This window comes from Corvus moneduloides, chromosome 3 (assembly GCF_009650955.1).
Source record: "Corvus moneduloides isolate bCorMon1 chromosome 3, bCorMon1.pri, whole genome shotgun sequence".
NCBI classification, from domain to species: Eukaryota; Metazoa; Chordata; class Aves; order Passeriformes; family Corvidae; genus Corvus; species Corvus moneduloides.
In genome coordinates, this window is record NC_045478.1 from 20,393,830 (window position 1) to 20,410,685 (window position 16,856).

The window sequence follows — 16,856 nt, forward strand, 5'->3', positions numbered from 1 at the left end:
CACAACCTCTCTGGGCAATCTCTTCCAGTGCTCAGTTACCTGCCTATGAGGATACTGCGAGAGACAGTGTCAAAAGCCTTACTGAAGTTGAGGTTCAGCTGTTATCCATCCAGGTAGCTGTTTCATCACAGAGGGCAGTCAGGTTGGTCAATCATGATTTATTTTTAGTGAATCCATTCTGACTATTCCTGGTCACCTGCTTGTCATCCATGTAGATAGAGATGGCCTCCAGAATGAGGCATTCCATTACCTTTCCAGGGATTGAGGTGAGGCTGACTGGCTGGTAGTTCCCTGGACGCTCCCTCTTTCCCTTTTTGAAGACTGGGGTGACATTTGTTTTCTTCCAGTCCTCAGGCACCTCTCCTGATTGCCACAACCTTTCAGGGATGATCATGAGCAGCCTTGCTGTGCTGTCCGGCAGCCCTCTCAGCATGTGTGGATGCATCCCATCAGGGCCCCTGGACTTCTGGATGTCAGATTTGCCTATGCCAAATCCTCCTTGACCAAGGGCAAGTCTTCCAGTAGTCCTTTTTCCTGGTCTCCTGGGTCAGAGATTCCAGAGCTCTGGTTTTACCAGTGAAGATCAAGGTGGCAAGTGCAAGGTGGCATTTGGTAATTCTGCCTTCTCTGTATCCTCTGAGAGTCCCCTCTCCATTTAGTAATAGGCCCTCATCATCCTTTGTTTTCCTTTTGTGATTGATGTATTTGAAAAAGTCCATCTTGTTGTCCTTGATATCCTTGGCCAGATTTAATTCCAAGTGGACCTTGGCCTTCATTTCATTTCTACTTACTCTGACAACCTCTCTGTATTAATTCCAAGTGGTCTGACTCTGCTTCCATCTCCTTTGCATTTCCTGCTTACTCTTGAGTAATGATGGGACTTCTTTTTTATCCATGCAGGTCTCTTGCCCCCTTTGCTCAATTTCTTGCTCACTGGGATGGTTTGTTCTTGAGTCTGGAGGAAGCGATCCTTCAATATTAACCAACTTTCTTGGACCCCTCTTCCCTGAAAGGCCTGTTGCCATGGGATTCTTCCAAGAAGATCCCCTGAAGAGGCTAAAGGTAGCTCTTTAGCCCTGAGGAGGCTGAAGGTTACAATTTTACTTGCTGCCCTGCTTCTTGTTCTATACTGAACTGCACAATCTCATGGTCACTGCAGCCAAAGCTGTCCTCAACTTTCACACCTCCAACAAGGCCTTCCCGGTTTTTTAGTGACAGGTTGAGGAGCACACCATTCCTTGTGGGAACCTCTGCTATCCGTGTCAGACAGTTACCATCAATGCCTTCCAGGATCCTCCTGGGCTGTTTGTGCTTCACTTGTTGCTTCTCCAGCAGTGCCAGGGTGGTTGAAGTCCCCCACAAGAACCAGGGCCTGTGACCATGAGGCTGCTCCGAGCTGCCTGTACAAAGCCTCATCCACTCCCTGCTCCCGACCAGGAGCCCGTAGCAAACACCCACAACAGTGTCAGCCTTGCTACTCTGCCCTTTTATCCTAACTCATAAGCTCTCATTGCTCATCATCCACCCCAAAACAGAGTCTGATACATTCCTCGTGTTGCCTCACAGAGGGCAACTCCACCACTGTGATTCTGATGCACCCATATATTCTTTCCCATTCTCTCACCCATACATTCCTTTATACTAAAAATCTGAACACCCCAAACGTAACAGCAAGTCATGAAGACTTGCTTAGAACACTCGAATATGCCAAGTCTGAAAATCTGAAATGCACCTTGATGGAAAGATTGCATGTTTAGCATGTAAATATAAATTATATCTTTATAAATAGCTATATAGAAAAAATTTTAAATAAATGTAATATTATATAAAAAGCACTGCAAAATATTACTTCCCCCAGCAGCTCCAAATCCAGAAGGATTTTTACAGATCCTTAAAAGCAGCTTGTCTACTGTGAAAAAATTGAATACTAAAAAAACAGCAGCTGATTTTACATTATTTTTTCTATATACACCTTGAATTTCAAAAACCATGTTTTTCTCTCATTGTTCTACATCCAAGTCCAAGATTGCAAGAAGTAGTGAAATGGGCTGAGCTGTCATTTAATTACAGAAAGCCAGGTATAAAATTTCTCATCAAAGGTGAAGCTTTCTCAATGCTTAAAAGTGGAACTTAAACGAATGGCAGATGACAAAACATGAAACAGGAATAGACCTAGATGATGATAGCAAAAGGTATTTTATAGTAAGAGTCTTTTATCCTTGGGAGTAATCTCTACTGCTGAAAGTCCAACTCACCACAGTAGCTCTAGTGATCACTGATGTCTTTGTCAGTCCTCAGTGTAGCATTCAGAATTACACCAGACTAGCAGAGATAAATATGCACAGCTGCAAATCCTGTCCTTAGTGTTCCTCAGGATTAATGAAACTGTCAGTAAAAGGGAGGCTGGAAGCAAATGCATCCCACAAATGTTGTCCCATGTAAGTGGCTAGAGAAAAAAGTATTACCACAAGTAGAAACAGAACTTTCTTTCCATTCACAAAACCCAGCTAAGAGGAAAAGTCACTCTCAACCCAGTTTTTTTTCTCCTCCCATGCATCTGAGGTCAGTACAAAAAGAATCCAAAAGTTATTTCTATTTTTGTTACAAATGAACTAGTTTGATGAATGGCCATGTGTAAAATAAATATTAACTATGAGTAGCTGAGAATGAAAAAGTACAGAGAAAGGAGAATAAATCAGTAAGACAATGTGATCGTTTATGACTGCTATAGCATTGACTTTCAGGCTACAATTTTCTATTAATATTTTGAATCGTACAGAACAGGGATGAAAATTATTTTCTTGAACCACTTGAAATATAAAGCATTTATATCTGGAATTTATGTCATGTAACTGTAATTGTAAAACTTACCAAAATCAGTGCTAGAGAGCTACCAGCTATTTCACCCTGATTTCTAATTCTGCTTTTGAGCTCTTATATACTAGAAATTTGTATATGGTAAAAAAAGACAGTGTTTATCTTCATGTTACATTCAATTTGCCTTCATATTAAATGCTTGGTGTCCAGGAGTTTTTATTTGGTTCAAAGTATAATACAGAAAAAGCGAATATGAAGCCAGTCCATTTTTCTCGATAGTTTGACAACAGAATCCTGTGAGGATTGCAGGTAACACTTTCAGAATGGGATCTTGGGGAGATCTTCTAAGGGACACAGAAAAACAACAGATCAAACCCTTAAAATTTAGTTTTCAGAGTCTTCAGTGAGAAAACGTAGGGAAAATAAGGATAATGTTAACAATGTTTTCCAGGAATGGGCAGCTTGACAGGACTGCTCACTCTTATTTCTCAGTAGTATGAGGTAGGAGAAATCCCTTCTGAATGGGCGTCATACTGTCTTGGGGTGACTCAAACCAGGACACATACATAGAGCCACATAATACTTTGCAACTCCAACCTAAATTACCATTTGAATTATACTTGAAATTCACTTACTTTTACACATTAACACTACATCTACAACCAAGAAAAACTGTTTCTCTTTGCTGTAGTCCTGGGAATCAGTTCTTTCTAGGGTCTACCCATTACTGTGATCACGACTGGTGATGAAATACAACCAAGGAACTTGGACTCATTTTGTATGCAGTGGCTGCATATCCCAGCTATGCCTCCTCTGCAAGGTCTATTACTTTCCAGAATTTATTTCAAAATTCAATTCCTTAAGTATCAAAGCTTGTCTCCCTACCCTCTCTTCTATCAGGAAATACTATTTAGGGTACCTATAAAATGTAGGAGTAAAAGGCATCAAAATCAACCCAAATCTTGATGCTAAAAGGAAGAGGCAGACTTAGGTGGTTTGGGGTGGGTTTTTGTACTGCTTTAGGTTGGAGTTTGGGGGTGTTGGGTGGGGGGTTTTTTTGCTCTTTTTTGGGTGTTGATGAATACACATACAGATTTGATATGGTATCTTCTCAGATGCAACTAGCTTGTGTTGATTCAATCAAGAAGTAACCTAGGACTATGTAGGATGGAATTTTGATTATTTTTCTATGAGATTCATACACAAGGCATTTCAACACCATCACGTATAATTATATGTACAGACACTATATACTGAAGTCTCATTATATTTTACTATGACTCTTAGAACTACTTTGCATACAACTTATCAGCATTCCCAGCAATGTCTGGTAAAAAAAAAAAAAGCTGTGTTTTTTCATGCTTCCCAGTGAAGCAGAAAGTATATGCAAAGCTGATGAATGAGGCTTATATTAATCTCAGCAAACCAACCAGAAGTGGACATGCCTGTCACCGATCAACCTTTTTGAACATTTTAAAGAGCAAGTCATGTTCCGCAGAATTCCATGGAAAAGTACATAATGTTTCAAACTGCTAAAAGCTATTTAAAATTATTTTATGTGAGATATTAATTTATATAAATACTGCATCAGGAATGAAATATTCACTTACTATATATGCAGACTCTCTCTCTCTAACATACTCACATATACACGCAAAATACCCATTATATACTTCTTTTGCTTCTAATTCTTAGAAGAGTATCACAAATTCACTTGATGTCCTCAAATGCCTAATTTTAAGTTTACATGAAACATGCAACACAGCAAGGAGAAGAAACACTCTCCCTTGGGCCCCTCTGAGGAGGCTGACACGAACTCTGCACTCTAAGAAACACCAGCAAAGCTAATGAAATTTATTTTACTCAGTAAATTTAAGTATAGGTATTCCAAATTCAAGAAGAACACTGTTTATACGAAGAAATGAAATAAATTACTTAATCTAGACACCCTTTCTGTATTGCTTATGCAAACTGTCACTAGTTTATCTTGTGACATTATCAAATGGTCACACAGAAGATTCCTCTAAGCCTGTAGCTTAGAGGCACCACAGGCTTTGAAAAAGCCTGAATTTTGGGTAAAAAAAAGCACCACATACATGCTGGCACTGATCAAGCTCCATCTGTGCCTGAAAGAGAATTACAGTGAAATAAGTGCCTGTCAAGTGTTCTCTCAGTCAGCTCAATGCCCTTGAACAGACATCCTGTCTGATACACAAAGAAAACTTCGGTGCATTAGTTTACTCTTCAAATGCTTTCACTGGGAAACACTTTTTCCTTTTCTCTCTTAATTTAATGGCTCACCAATATTTGGTGGAAGAATGTTTTAATTTTGGTATTTATAGACATTTTTGCTTCTGTTAAGATTATAAATATCATAATAAAGTATGTATAGCAGTGGTCAAAAATGCAGGTTTTACATTCATGAATGTAGGTATGCACAGAAGACTCAACAACTGATAATTACATGTATTTCTATCACCCTCTAAAATCTCTTGCACTCCAATACAATAAGGAGACCTCTGCAGAAGAAATTTAAGTGCACATTCAAAAGCACAGAGATATAGAAGCACTTACATTTGCACTGTGATCACTTCCACTAACACAGACGACATCTTGTTTTTGAATTGTTAATACCTCTTTTGTAAGCTTCAGTCGGATGTCATAAGCATTTTCAGATACTTCATCATACAACAATGCAATACCAGTTTTAGTCTGCAAAAAAGCAAGGCATACACAAAAAAATTAAGAATATGAACATTTCATAATGGTGAATAACAAGCTCTATCTCATTCAATACATAAAAAGCATACAAATGAGCATTATTTACAGGAAGCGGAAAACTGGTCTGCTTTTCAGTCTTCAAATGGATTAGACATTAAAAGCCTCTTTTGCACTGGAAAATACAGGCTAAGTGGTCTTTGAAGTAGACATTAATATGCAAAGAGTAAAAAAAAAATTACAAAAGTGTCTCCATTGTACTGTTCCACAAAGGAGTGCTGCCAATTAATGATGTCCTATTTGATTTTAATTATACAAAGACTTAAGAAACTGTACTAGAAACAGATAGGTATGTGTAAATGTATGGAACACATTTTCCACTTTCAGCAAGAAGTGGGGAAGTGAAATATTGTTCCTGTCTTAAAGATGTTCCTTCCACTCTGGCAGAAAAAGAACTTTACTCTTCATAAAAGTTGCTGAGATACAGAGTTCTGTTACAGTAGAAAACTATGTTTTCACATTGTAAAATACATAATTAAACACAGTTGTTACAGAATTTATTTTGTTTAGGTCAAGATGGACATATATTTCTTAAGTTACATCATCACTTGACTAATAACTAGTAAACTCTAGGATAGTCAAGTATTTGGTATAAACAATGTTTTCTCCATGAGTAGTAGAAAAGAAAATTTACTTTAATTTCTTGTTTATTTACTTAAATTTTCCACTAATATTCAGTCAGATATTGCCTTAAACAAAAACTGTGGTATTAGGAAATTTTACAGCTATTTGTTAAGATATGCAGACAAATGAAATTTCAGATCTTTACATTCACTGCACAGAAGACAAAAACACCTGTTCTGAAATGAGTGATCATTTAAAAGTAGTATTTATTAATTTATAATGTACATAACAGCATCATCACAACAGTGCTCTTTATGCAAGTGAAGAAAAATCAAGCATGACTTAAGTTTTAGCTGCAGTATTTCTTTTTAAAAGAAGATTTAAAATTAAGTTGTTCATTTATGTTTTCTTAAATAGTAGACTGTATAAATAACAAAGTAATGGAGTTAAAAAAGAAAGATGTCCTGTGTACTGAATGAAAGCTCGAGGGATTTTAAAATAAAATTAAACATGAAACATTAGCTCCATAACATTTCCATTTCTACAGAAATAGGGAGAAAGGTCTGTGGTGATTGTCAATAAAACCTTTCAGTCTTTAAAAGCAGGATCAGCTTAAGCTTAAGGCATTTACATTTGGTGTAGCTCTATGCAGCAACTGAGTCAAAACCTCCCTTACAGCAGAAATAGAAAATGCAGCCTAGACAGCAATTAAATTTATTCGGAATTATATATACAGCAGTTGCTCAGGTGAATTGTTCATGTAGTTCAGCTATTCCTGGGCTCAAAACAATTGTCCCCATGTAGGTCACTTCTGCCATTTAAGACACTGAGATATCCTAAGACCTCTGAGCGTGTAAAGCTGACACAGGCTTTTTAGGATACTCAGGTCCTTTTCTAGCTGGAGGCAAGATCAGACTTCCATGTTTATAATACAAACATTGTTCATGTCAGCAGACATCCACATGTAGCTATCTTCAGTTTGTAATGGATGTCACAAAAGATTTACAGTGCAGAAATCACAGAACAGCTTGGGCTGGCAGGGACCTTAAAGATCATCTACTTCCAACACCCCTGCCATAGGCAGGGACACCTTCCACTAGACCAGGTTGCTCAAGTCCAACCTGGCCTTGAACGCTTCCAGGAATGGGACATCCACAACTTCTTTGGGCAACCTGTTCCAGTGCCTCACTACCTTCATACTGAAAAATTTCTTTCTAATATGTAACTTAAACCTATGCTCATTCAGTTTAAAGCTGTTCTGCCCTGTCCCATCACACACCCTTGTACAAGTCCCTCTTCAGCTTTCTTGAAGGCCGTCTTTAGATACTGGCAGGCTGCTCTAAGGTCTTCCTGGAGCCTTCTCTTTCCCAGACTGGAAAACCCCGATTCTCTCAGCCTGTTTTTGTACGAGAAACCCACATCTAAGCTGTTTAGAAACTGTCAAGGCAGTGGTGAAGCAAAAGACACCTCCAAAACATGACTCTATCTGATCTCTTTTATACATCTATCTAAAAGAGAACAAGTGAGTCATAGCTCTCTACTTTGAGTTATAAGGTAAATATAAATAACAACTCAAATATAAGTGTCTAATTGTGGGCAGGCATATCTATTCAGTGTTTGCTGGGTATGTCTAAGGGAAATAAAGTTCAGTGATGTAGAAAGGCTTTATACTTTCAGATGAAGTATAAAGCCTTAATCATTCTCACTTGTTTGGAATCTAGCATTTCTTTATTTTTCAAAGATTTTGAGTCTTTTCACATTTGCAGCATGTGTGAATATCTTATCAATACATTTTTGTGAATGACAACATATGAAAACTATGCCAGTACCATCTGCCTAAAAGCCATGATGCCAGCAGGAAGTATTTCCAAACAGTAGAACTACAGCCTTGAAAAAGCACTGTCCCTGAATTTTGCTGTTGTTCAGATGTTGTGCATCACTGTCCCACCTGGGCTGGTGACCACTGTGCTACTTTTGCTGTGTACCAGAGCATGCTTTACAGAAACACTGGAAGAACAAAGCTCTGGAGCACTCTTTATACAGCCTACACTCAGAACAATTCTCTGGCTAGATATAGTTACATATGTTTAGAAGAAACACAAAGAAAATAACTCTGAACTTTCATTTGTAACAGATGATCAGGTAACAGATGAAATTTGCAGAGTGACCTATTAAATAGTTTAGCATTTTCCATCACACTATTTCAACTGAAGTCCCACTGAAGCTCATCTCTTACTATTAAAATCCAATACCTACATTACACTTCATCCAACTCCTGACACGATCCAAGATGATGTGCAGCAATACCTTATTTGCTTTCAGAATCAATGAGATTAATCTGGATTTCTCTCAGCCTTACAAGTCAGCTTTTTTTAGACCATTATAAATGGCTTTGAATCAGAGTTCAGCACATTCCCTTGTTCTCTCTTTGTGTTAAAGAGATGGCATACATAACTTGAGCAGGCAAATCCCAGTCAAGACAAAAGGTTTCTTCAAACAAGAATCTTTAAATGAGAACTTACTCTTTGCATGTATACTTACATCCCACATTTTAACTAGCTATGTTCATCTCGATTTCTTATTTAAACACTGGCTATACAGTAGCCATTCTAGGTAACTGGTATCAAAAACTGAGAACCGAAAAGTTAAAATAACTCCCCAAAATGATACAGTATTGCTAGAGGTCATATGCTTTGTAATGAAAAGCATGCAGAAAGTTCATAGGGAGTCATATCTCAATAGGGTTACATTGAGAGGTAGGGGAATATAAACTTAAATTCACTTGGGCAGGAGAAGAAATTAAATGTTGATTTTCATATCTCTGACAGTTTTCTAGACACTGGCTTCAGGAAGAGGAGTGTGTGGGTGTCCATGTACATGTTCTCTGTGTGGTGGAAGGAAGAGAAAAGGAGATCAGTAGTATAAGCATCACAGTAGCTGTGACTTTTAAGAAAGCATAGACACTGCTCTGTTTTTGAAAAAAAGAAAAAAACCACTGAAACGTACTTTCTCAAACCAGCTCAAAACCTGTCAATACAACAGAAAACATTCCTCTCTAGAGGAAGCTAGAATGGCAGATGAATCCTTTTATCAGTTTTATTGTTGACTACTTAAGAAGGTCCCTAACCAGTGTACTTGCTTTAAAGCACTCCCTGTTCAGAGTAATGTTTTAGGACCCTACTCAAAAGAGCCACGACTCTTTCAATGTGCTGTATCTGCAGTCTAAAGCTCACAGCTGCAAATTCTGTTTCAAACTAGGCATCTCTACAACAAACTTCGGTCTTACTGGCATAAAATACTTGTCTTTACTGCTGTAAGTTTTATTTTGAAATAGCTTGCAAAAAAATTCCTCTGCACTGAGCTACATTGGTTCTCCAGCAGAAAACACCATTTGCTGATCTTCATCCTTAATAAAGATATCCATAGCTTCAAGGGCACTGCAGTTCAATTTTTATCTGCTGAAGTTAATTCATAAATGACCTTTCTTTACTTATAAATAAAATTCTTTAAGCACTATATCTGAACTTTTTTTTGGCACTGAAATGCCACATTGTATTTCCAGACTAATATTTTATCAGCGACATTTACACCTCACAGGTCGAGTGATAAAATTCTCTAATCCAACTTCTTTTTTTTAAATGAAATTATCTCTGTTGAAATTACATATCTGTGGCATACTTATGGTTGCAACACTTGCTGAGGACACATAAGAACTGGAGTCACTGATTTTTATCCTACATCACTTAAGATTAGGAAGAAGGAGAACTTCAGGCAGTCCCACATAGTGCCCTGAGCACTAAGTTACAGCAGGCTCAAACCTACTCTCTCTCTCACAACTGGTTTGACATTTTCTACACCAAATTTCCTATCATGATCAAAAGAGAAAGATACATTCTCAGAGAATGACAGAATTCAAATTTAAAATATCCTTGACTAGCATAAAAAGATTTAATATGGTATGAAAGATAAAGGAAAAAAAAGCGCAAGGTGTTACACTATAGGAAGAACAGTCATCTTTATGGAAGAAGAAAAGCTTTTTTTCACCATTTCTTAAAGAATGGAAACAGATATGTAGCAGTGAGGACTGGCAGAATAATACGGGCATCCATATTTTGTTGTTACAATAAAGGCAAACACGTGCTTTCTTCACATTCTTTTCCACTGATTTACTTTTTCACAATATTACAAGACAGTATCTAAAAGTGCAAACAAAAGTACAGTTCTATAGCTGGGTAGTAGAGAAGGTTCCTTAAACACTACTGAATGTTGAGGGAGCAAAATTTAATGCCCAGGAAGTAATCCATCACCAGTGTTGCATTAAATACATCTTAGTATATTGTTTCCTTTTATACAGTATTATGTCAGTGTTGTTTCATGGCTGCACTGCATCAAAGAGGTAATGAGCTGAAAAGGGTCATGAGGAAAACAAAAAAATTAGAAGTGGTCAGAGATCTGTAAAATAGGATGTGTAAGTAATTCAAGACAAATTCAGCTGTTTAGTCTAAAGACAGCATATAAGAGAACACAGTGACAGTTTTAAGTACTTTAAAATCTATTACAAAGACAAATAGAGCAATCAGGAAAGAAAATAATTCAGACATCTCCTCCTTTGAACATATTCCGGTTACAAGGAAATGGAAGTCCTTGAACAGATTGCTTGGATAAATTATGGACATCCATTGCTAATAGATTCTGAGAGAAAACTGAACAAACATCTGCCCAAATGGTACCGGTATTAACCCTCTCACAGGGCAAAATCCCAGAAAAGAAAATCTCTCTTAGATCTATTTCATGCTAATATTCAAAATTATGTGACTTTTTATGACTGAGTATCTTCATACAGGCAAAAGCCTTACTGGCTTTACAAGGACACCTGGACTGAACAACTTGCAACTGCCATAGGATGGGTGAAAAATAACCATTAAGGCCTGAAGAAGTTCATCACTTAGGGGCCTTGCAGATGGATGAGTGACATTTACAACAAACTTTGTAAATAATCATAATTTTCATAGCACTTAATCTGAAAGATGACTGTACCCTAAGAATAAATGTACCCATGTCTTTAATGATGAAAAGATAATTCCAGGCTTAGGGGACCTTGAGTAAGAACACAAATACACACTTTTCAATGGACCAACATGGGACAAATGGGTAAAGGTAGTAGATAGCAAGAGCGGTAACACATCTGTGGAACACAGAGAATCAATGATTCCATTAGCACCACAAACACACAAAGAACCATTCAGTACAACTAAAAGCAGACAGAAATAAATTATAACGTTCTGAAATCAATTACATAGAGCTCCCTTACAGAGTATGTTTTTTCCTGTAATTACACATGGAGTTGTCCTTATTCTCAGCTTTAAAATACTACAACTTTTACATCTAATGACACTGTTTCACAAATGCAGAGACAAAAATACTTAACCTCAATACTCTTTCCTTTAAGAAATTCTGACTATAATGATAATGAAGCCCTTAAACAGACTATTTGGAGGATAGGTTATGGTTCCCTGATACTATGAGGGTGAGGGGTTCTGTGAACAAGTCAGAAGAAGCATCTCGAAAAATGTTGTGGAGAACAAAATGGTATGGATTTGTTGCATATCCCAGAGTAGTTCCAGACTCCTGTATTAGGATAGAAAGCATCATTGTACCGTCACATGTTGGAAGGGATCTGGAAAGGTTTGAAGCCCAACCTCAAAGCAAGGCAATTCTGTGACCAGACCAGCTGAAAGCCTCCAAGAATGGAGGCTGCTCCCCACTGGTGGGCAACCAGCTCCACTGCTTGACTGTCCTCATGAGGAAAGGCTTTTCATTGTGTCCCATTTCAAGTTCCACTTGCTGTCTCCTGTCCACCCAGACACCATTACAAAGAGCCTGGTTCCATCTTCTTGATCTCCTCATTGACATGGAAAGGCTGCGTTTAGGTCCTGATGAAGCTGTCTCAAGGCTGAACAAGCCCAGCTCCCTCACAGGGAAAGGTGCCTCCAGCCCCAGTAAGCTTGGTGGCTTCACAATGAACTTTCTCTACGTTATCAATGTCTTTTTTGTACTGGGGGAATCCAAACTGCACACAGTATTCAAGATACAGTCTAATGAGCACTGGGTAGAGAGGGATAACCCCTTCCCTTGATCTCCTGGTTGTGCTCCTCCTCACACAGCTCAGGATAATGTTCACTTATCTGAGCCTTGTATCCGAGCCAGTGTCACTGCTGGCTCAGGTACAACTCACTACTCATCAGGACTCCCCAAGACTCTTCATAAGAGTTCTCCACAGGTAGGCCCCACTCTGTATCTCTGCCAGGGGCTCTTCGTTCCCAGGTGCAGGATGTGGCACTTGTTGGATTTTATGAGTTTAGTTCATTAATTTCTTGAATTTCTGGCAGTCTGTTTGTTAGCCTGCCTAGGTGTCTATCAGTGGTGTACTGACTGCACCCTCCAGTTTAGTGTCATCAGCAAATCTGAAATCCACGCCCTCTGTGCTCTCTTCCAGGTCACTGACAAAGAGGTTAAAGAAGATGGGTCACAGGATAGATATCTGAAAAACACCACTTGCCACAGGAATCCAGACACAGGATACCTCATTAACCACTACCCCCAGATTGAGTATCCAAGCAGTTGTCTACCCACCCATCCAGATGGAGGCTATGGCAACAACATAGCAAACAAACATTTATTTCCTTACACTAAAATACTACTAATACCAGTAACAATGTTAATAACAAAACTGATTCTTTGCTTTAAAACATAAATGCATAAAAAACATGTTAATTTAAAAAAAAATCAGGAAAAAATCATCATGCTTACTGTCACTATAGGTAAAAATGTCAGAACATGATATAGAAAATATCTGGATGAGAGCAGTATCACTATTTTCTGCTCTATCTACTGCCCTACCTCACCAGTACTACGACCATCCAATTCCCATGTACAGAAGGATGCAGCAATGCCCTTACATCCATTAGGCCCAGCAGTCCTGCTCACCCCATCTCAGAGTCCAAAGGCCAGGACACACCTACAGTCATGGCAGGGGCCACAGCCCCCCTTTCACACCCTCCACATTCAGGCACACATGTAGTCCACCAGCAGCTGCTTCTGCCTCCCTTCCCAAAAGAGAAGCACTGCAGCTGGGAAACAGCACCAACACCAGCACCGCTGCAGATGATTAAACTTGTGGCCCCCACAGTGGTCCAGCCATTACACTGCTGCTCATGTCTGAGGGGAAATATTTTAAAGTGGCTTAAAGGGAAATATTTGAAATTAAGATTAAACCAAGTTAAGTCTAAATTTCATTCCAGTTGGAATGAAAGAACCTGCCAATGTTAATTTTTAACACTTAATTATTTTTAGTATCACAAAATCAACAAAACCCCACCTTTTAAAATAGAATAATATACGATCAAACTGACCTTGATGCCACGATGATTTTTTGCCTTTTTTTTTATACCCCTTTTATATACCTTTTCACAGCTTTTTGTATTCTTAGTGCTTTTTAGCCTACATTCTTGGACTTATTTTGTTAAGTTAGGAGACTAAACACCTTAGAAGCCCCAGACAACAAAGTCCTCTCCAGAACACATTTTGTAAACTGAGCTAGGACCATCCTGGGGAAGGTTCCTCGGGGAGGGGGGATCACGCGAGCCTCTCATTGGGGAATCTTTGCTAGATATGCTAATTAGTAAAACCTATAATGTTATACCTGATCTATTGCGGGTGTGCATTGTGGTGTGCATTTTGGCACATTCCACCTGGACGTGGTGCACCTAAGGATCCTTAAAATAAATACTGAGGTAAAACCCCTTTTTCCCTTCTAACCGTGTTTGATTCTTAAGACCAAGAAAAGGCATCAACCTAATAGCTACCTACCTAATTTTTATGATGTACTTGGAACATACACAGCTTCTTTTAGCTCCTATTCAAAGCAAGCACACCCACAAGCCAAATGCACAGAAAATTACAGAAAAAACCACAACTGCTTTATAGCCTCAGTAAGAAGCTAGTAAGAGTACTTATTTTTGTCATACCATTTTTCAAGACTGATATTAGATCATGCATTTTTATTAGAGCCGTAACTCCATTTCATAGTTTCATAATGCTCACAATCGTTCTCAGTGAAGAAAATCACAAATTTCTGATAACTCCTTTCACAAAAGTGATTTACATTCACCATAAAGCCAGTGGAATATTATCTGATGGACATCATTGATTCTCGTGTAAGTCAATTAAGACTAAAGGTACTGAATTAAAATGTACTGCAAATTTTAAATGCTCTCTTTGATAAGAATCAGCATCAGAAATAAAGATGGTCAAAACCAGATATTTAAGAAATATTTGAGTGAATTTTTTCCAAAAACATTGATTACATCTGAAATATGCACTTTCAATATTACTATTTTCATAAAAAATTCTTTTTTTCTTTTTACATCTGCATTTATTAATAACAGTATTATGGACTGACATTTCAATACACACAGTTGTAAAAGGTCTATTACCATTACAAGTTTTTAGAAGATCTTTACTGCAGTATGGCAATATCACTTTCTAACAACTCAGAACATAGTTTTTACTAAATTTTCAAGGTAACAGAAGTTTGAAAAGATGCTCTCAATATACAAAATCTAACAGTCTATTTTGCTGCTTACATCACAGCCAACCCAACAGTCAAAACAGCCTTAGGGATACATATCTGTTAATGACATCAGCCTTGCAAGAAAAGTGATTAATAGCTGGCTCACAATATCTGTGATCCTAATCAGTAAGCACTAATATCTTGTTTAATTACTGCAAGCTCAGTATGTCATGAGCTAATTAGATATGATTGATTGTTGTCATTCTCATGCACCTCTCAAAACATCAGACACAAATATTTGAATTCTGTACTGCACACTTGAAAAATAAACTTTCGGAATGTCATGTCAGAATAAAAATTGCCTTCTTAAAAACTCTAACAAATGCTAATAGAGACACATGGTTAAATATGTTAAAATAGAAATTCTATCCCAGAAAACTGCCAAGGCTCAAACTATTAGAAAAATTGCCTACTTTTATTTTTATTTAGATAGTATCTTTAAGTAAATGGCTTAAGAATATAAAACCTCAGAATATAAAGAATCTCCTATGCTTACGGAAGGTTCCTACCAGTCAAACAAGAAAGCATAAATTTCACACTTCAAACTAAACCACTTAGCAATTGTTGGAAAAACCCACAACATTCCCTTCGGAGATTATTTAAAAAACAGATTATCAGAAAATTAATGTGATTATTTCTATTGCTGATACCATGTATCTTACCCTGGTGGGGCTTCAGCTGATTAATAAATATTCCTGTATTCCTGAGAGCATAAGAAAAAAACCTCACCCACTTTCTTAACCTAGAATAACCAAGTAAGGGCAATATAAAGGCATCACTTTTTTTAATAGCAGATTTTGATTCATCCTGCTCTTGCTATCCTTCCCCTTCAGACTGGTACAGGTCCACCACATTCATTCTTTTTCAAGCTTTTGCATAAAATTGTTGGGGGTTTTTTTATCTATTAAACTGCTGTGTTACTCTGCCAAAACCAAGAAGAAAGCTATATCTAACTGCTTAATTTCTGAATAAGGCGGAAAAGAACTAGGTCCAACTAGGAAAAAAGTACTAAAGCTTTCTGCAGAAGACAAAAACAAAACAAACAAAACAACAGCAAAATAATAATAAATAACCAGTTTCAAGATCTTAAGCAGTTATCCTTCAGAAACTGGAAGTATATAAAGAAAATAGCATAGAAGAAAAAGGAAACCTAGGAGCAACTGAAGGGTCTTTGCAAAACCCAGTAATTGAAGAAAAACTGCAGGTAATTTAAGTACTGAAAATTCAAAGATTTATCTGAATTCAGACTTCAGACAAAGATTTCTTAAGATGGAGAATATGTATTCTAAACGACGTTTCAAAAGCAAGAAAAAATGTAATCAGAAATAGTAAGTGCAGATACAGATTCAGCTCTCATTTTAAAAACAATACATGGTCTAGGATGAATGAATATTTGTCCAGAATTCAAAGAAACTCCTATTTTTAAAGCACATACAGTCTAGTCTAATTACCATCAAGACAAACAAGAAGATCAGTACTAAGAAAAAAAATCTGGAACTGATGCTAATTTTAGCAGCTGCATATAAAACTTGTTTCATATCTTTCTCAGCTTCAGTAATTTGCTGATTGACAACCAGCACATGCAACTGATTGAAACAAAAGCCCTGTAACCATGACTGAAGCCTATGGAGGTGCATTTACACATCTGGATGCATGTATCACAGAACGAAAATAAAACTAGGAAAGGAAACTAGGTAGGAAACAATCAAACATTTCTGAGTAAAAAGAATTCAAAAGTAAGATGCTTGACAAAAGAGTTGGACATTTCAACGGTTTTGATAAAATCTTGCCAAAAATCTGTATTTCACAGTGATAAATGTGCAGCAGAATTTACTTTTATCCATAACCATCTGTCTGGTGTCATCTGTCCCTTAATGCCACAGACCACTGGACTGCCACAGCATTTGACTGACACCCCATGGAAAGTCTCATTAGCATAGGCTGGGGGTAAAGATGATCTGTACTGCAGACCATGGCAAAGGTGGCTGAACGGGCTCTGACTGGACTCATAGGTCAGCATGGCACAGTAAAGGCCTGGGCAGCACCTCTGCTGGGCCAGCAAGAG

The 16,856-nt window shown here is 37.7% G+C and overlaps 1 protein-coding gene across 1 annotated transcript in view; it reads right to left on the reverse strand.

The window, feature by feature from the left end:
- SNTG2 (syntrophin gamma 2) overlaps positions 1-16,856 on the reverse strand; it is a 151,495-nt gene that overhangs the window by 129,350 nt on the left and 5,289 nt on the right. The window contains exon 2 of the mRNA XM_032101399.1: positions 5,392-5,529. Within this exon, the coding sequence (XP_031957290.1) occupies positions 5,392-5,529 (138 nt within the window). The remainder of the gene's footprint in view (positions 1-5,391; positions 5,530-16,856) is intronic.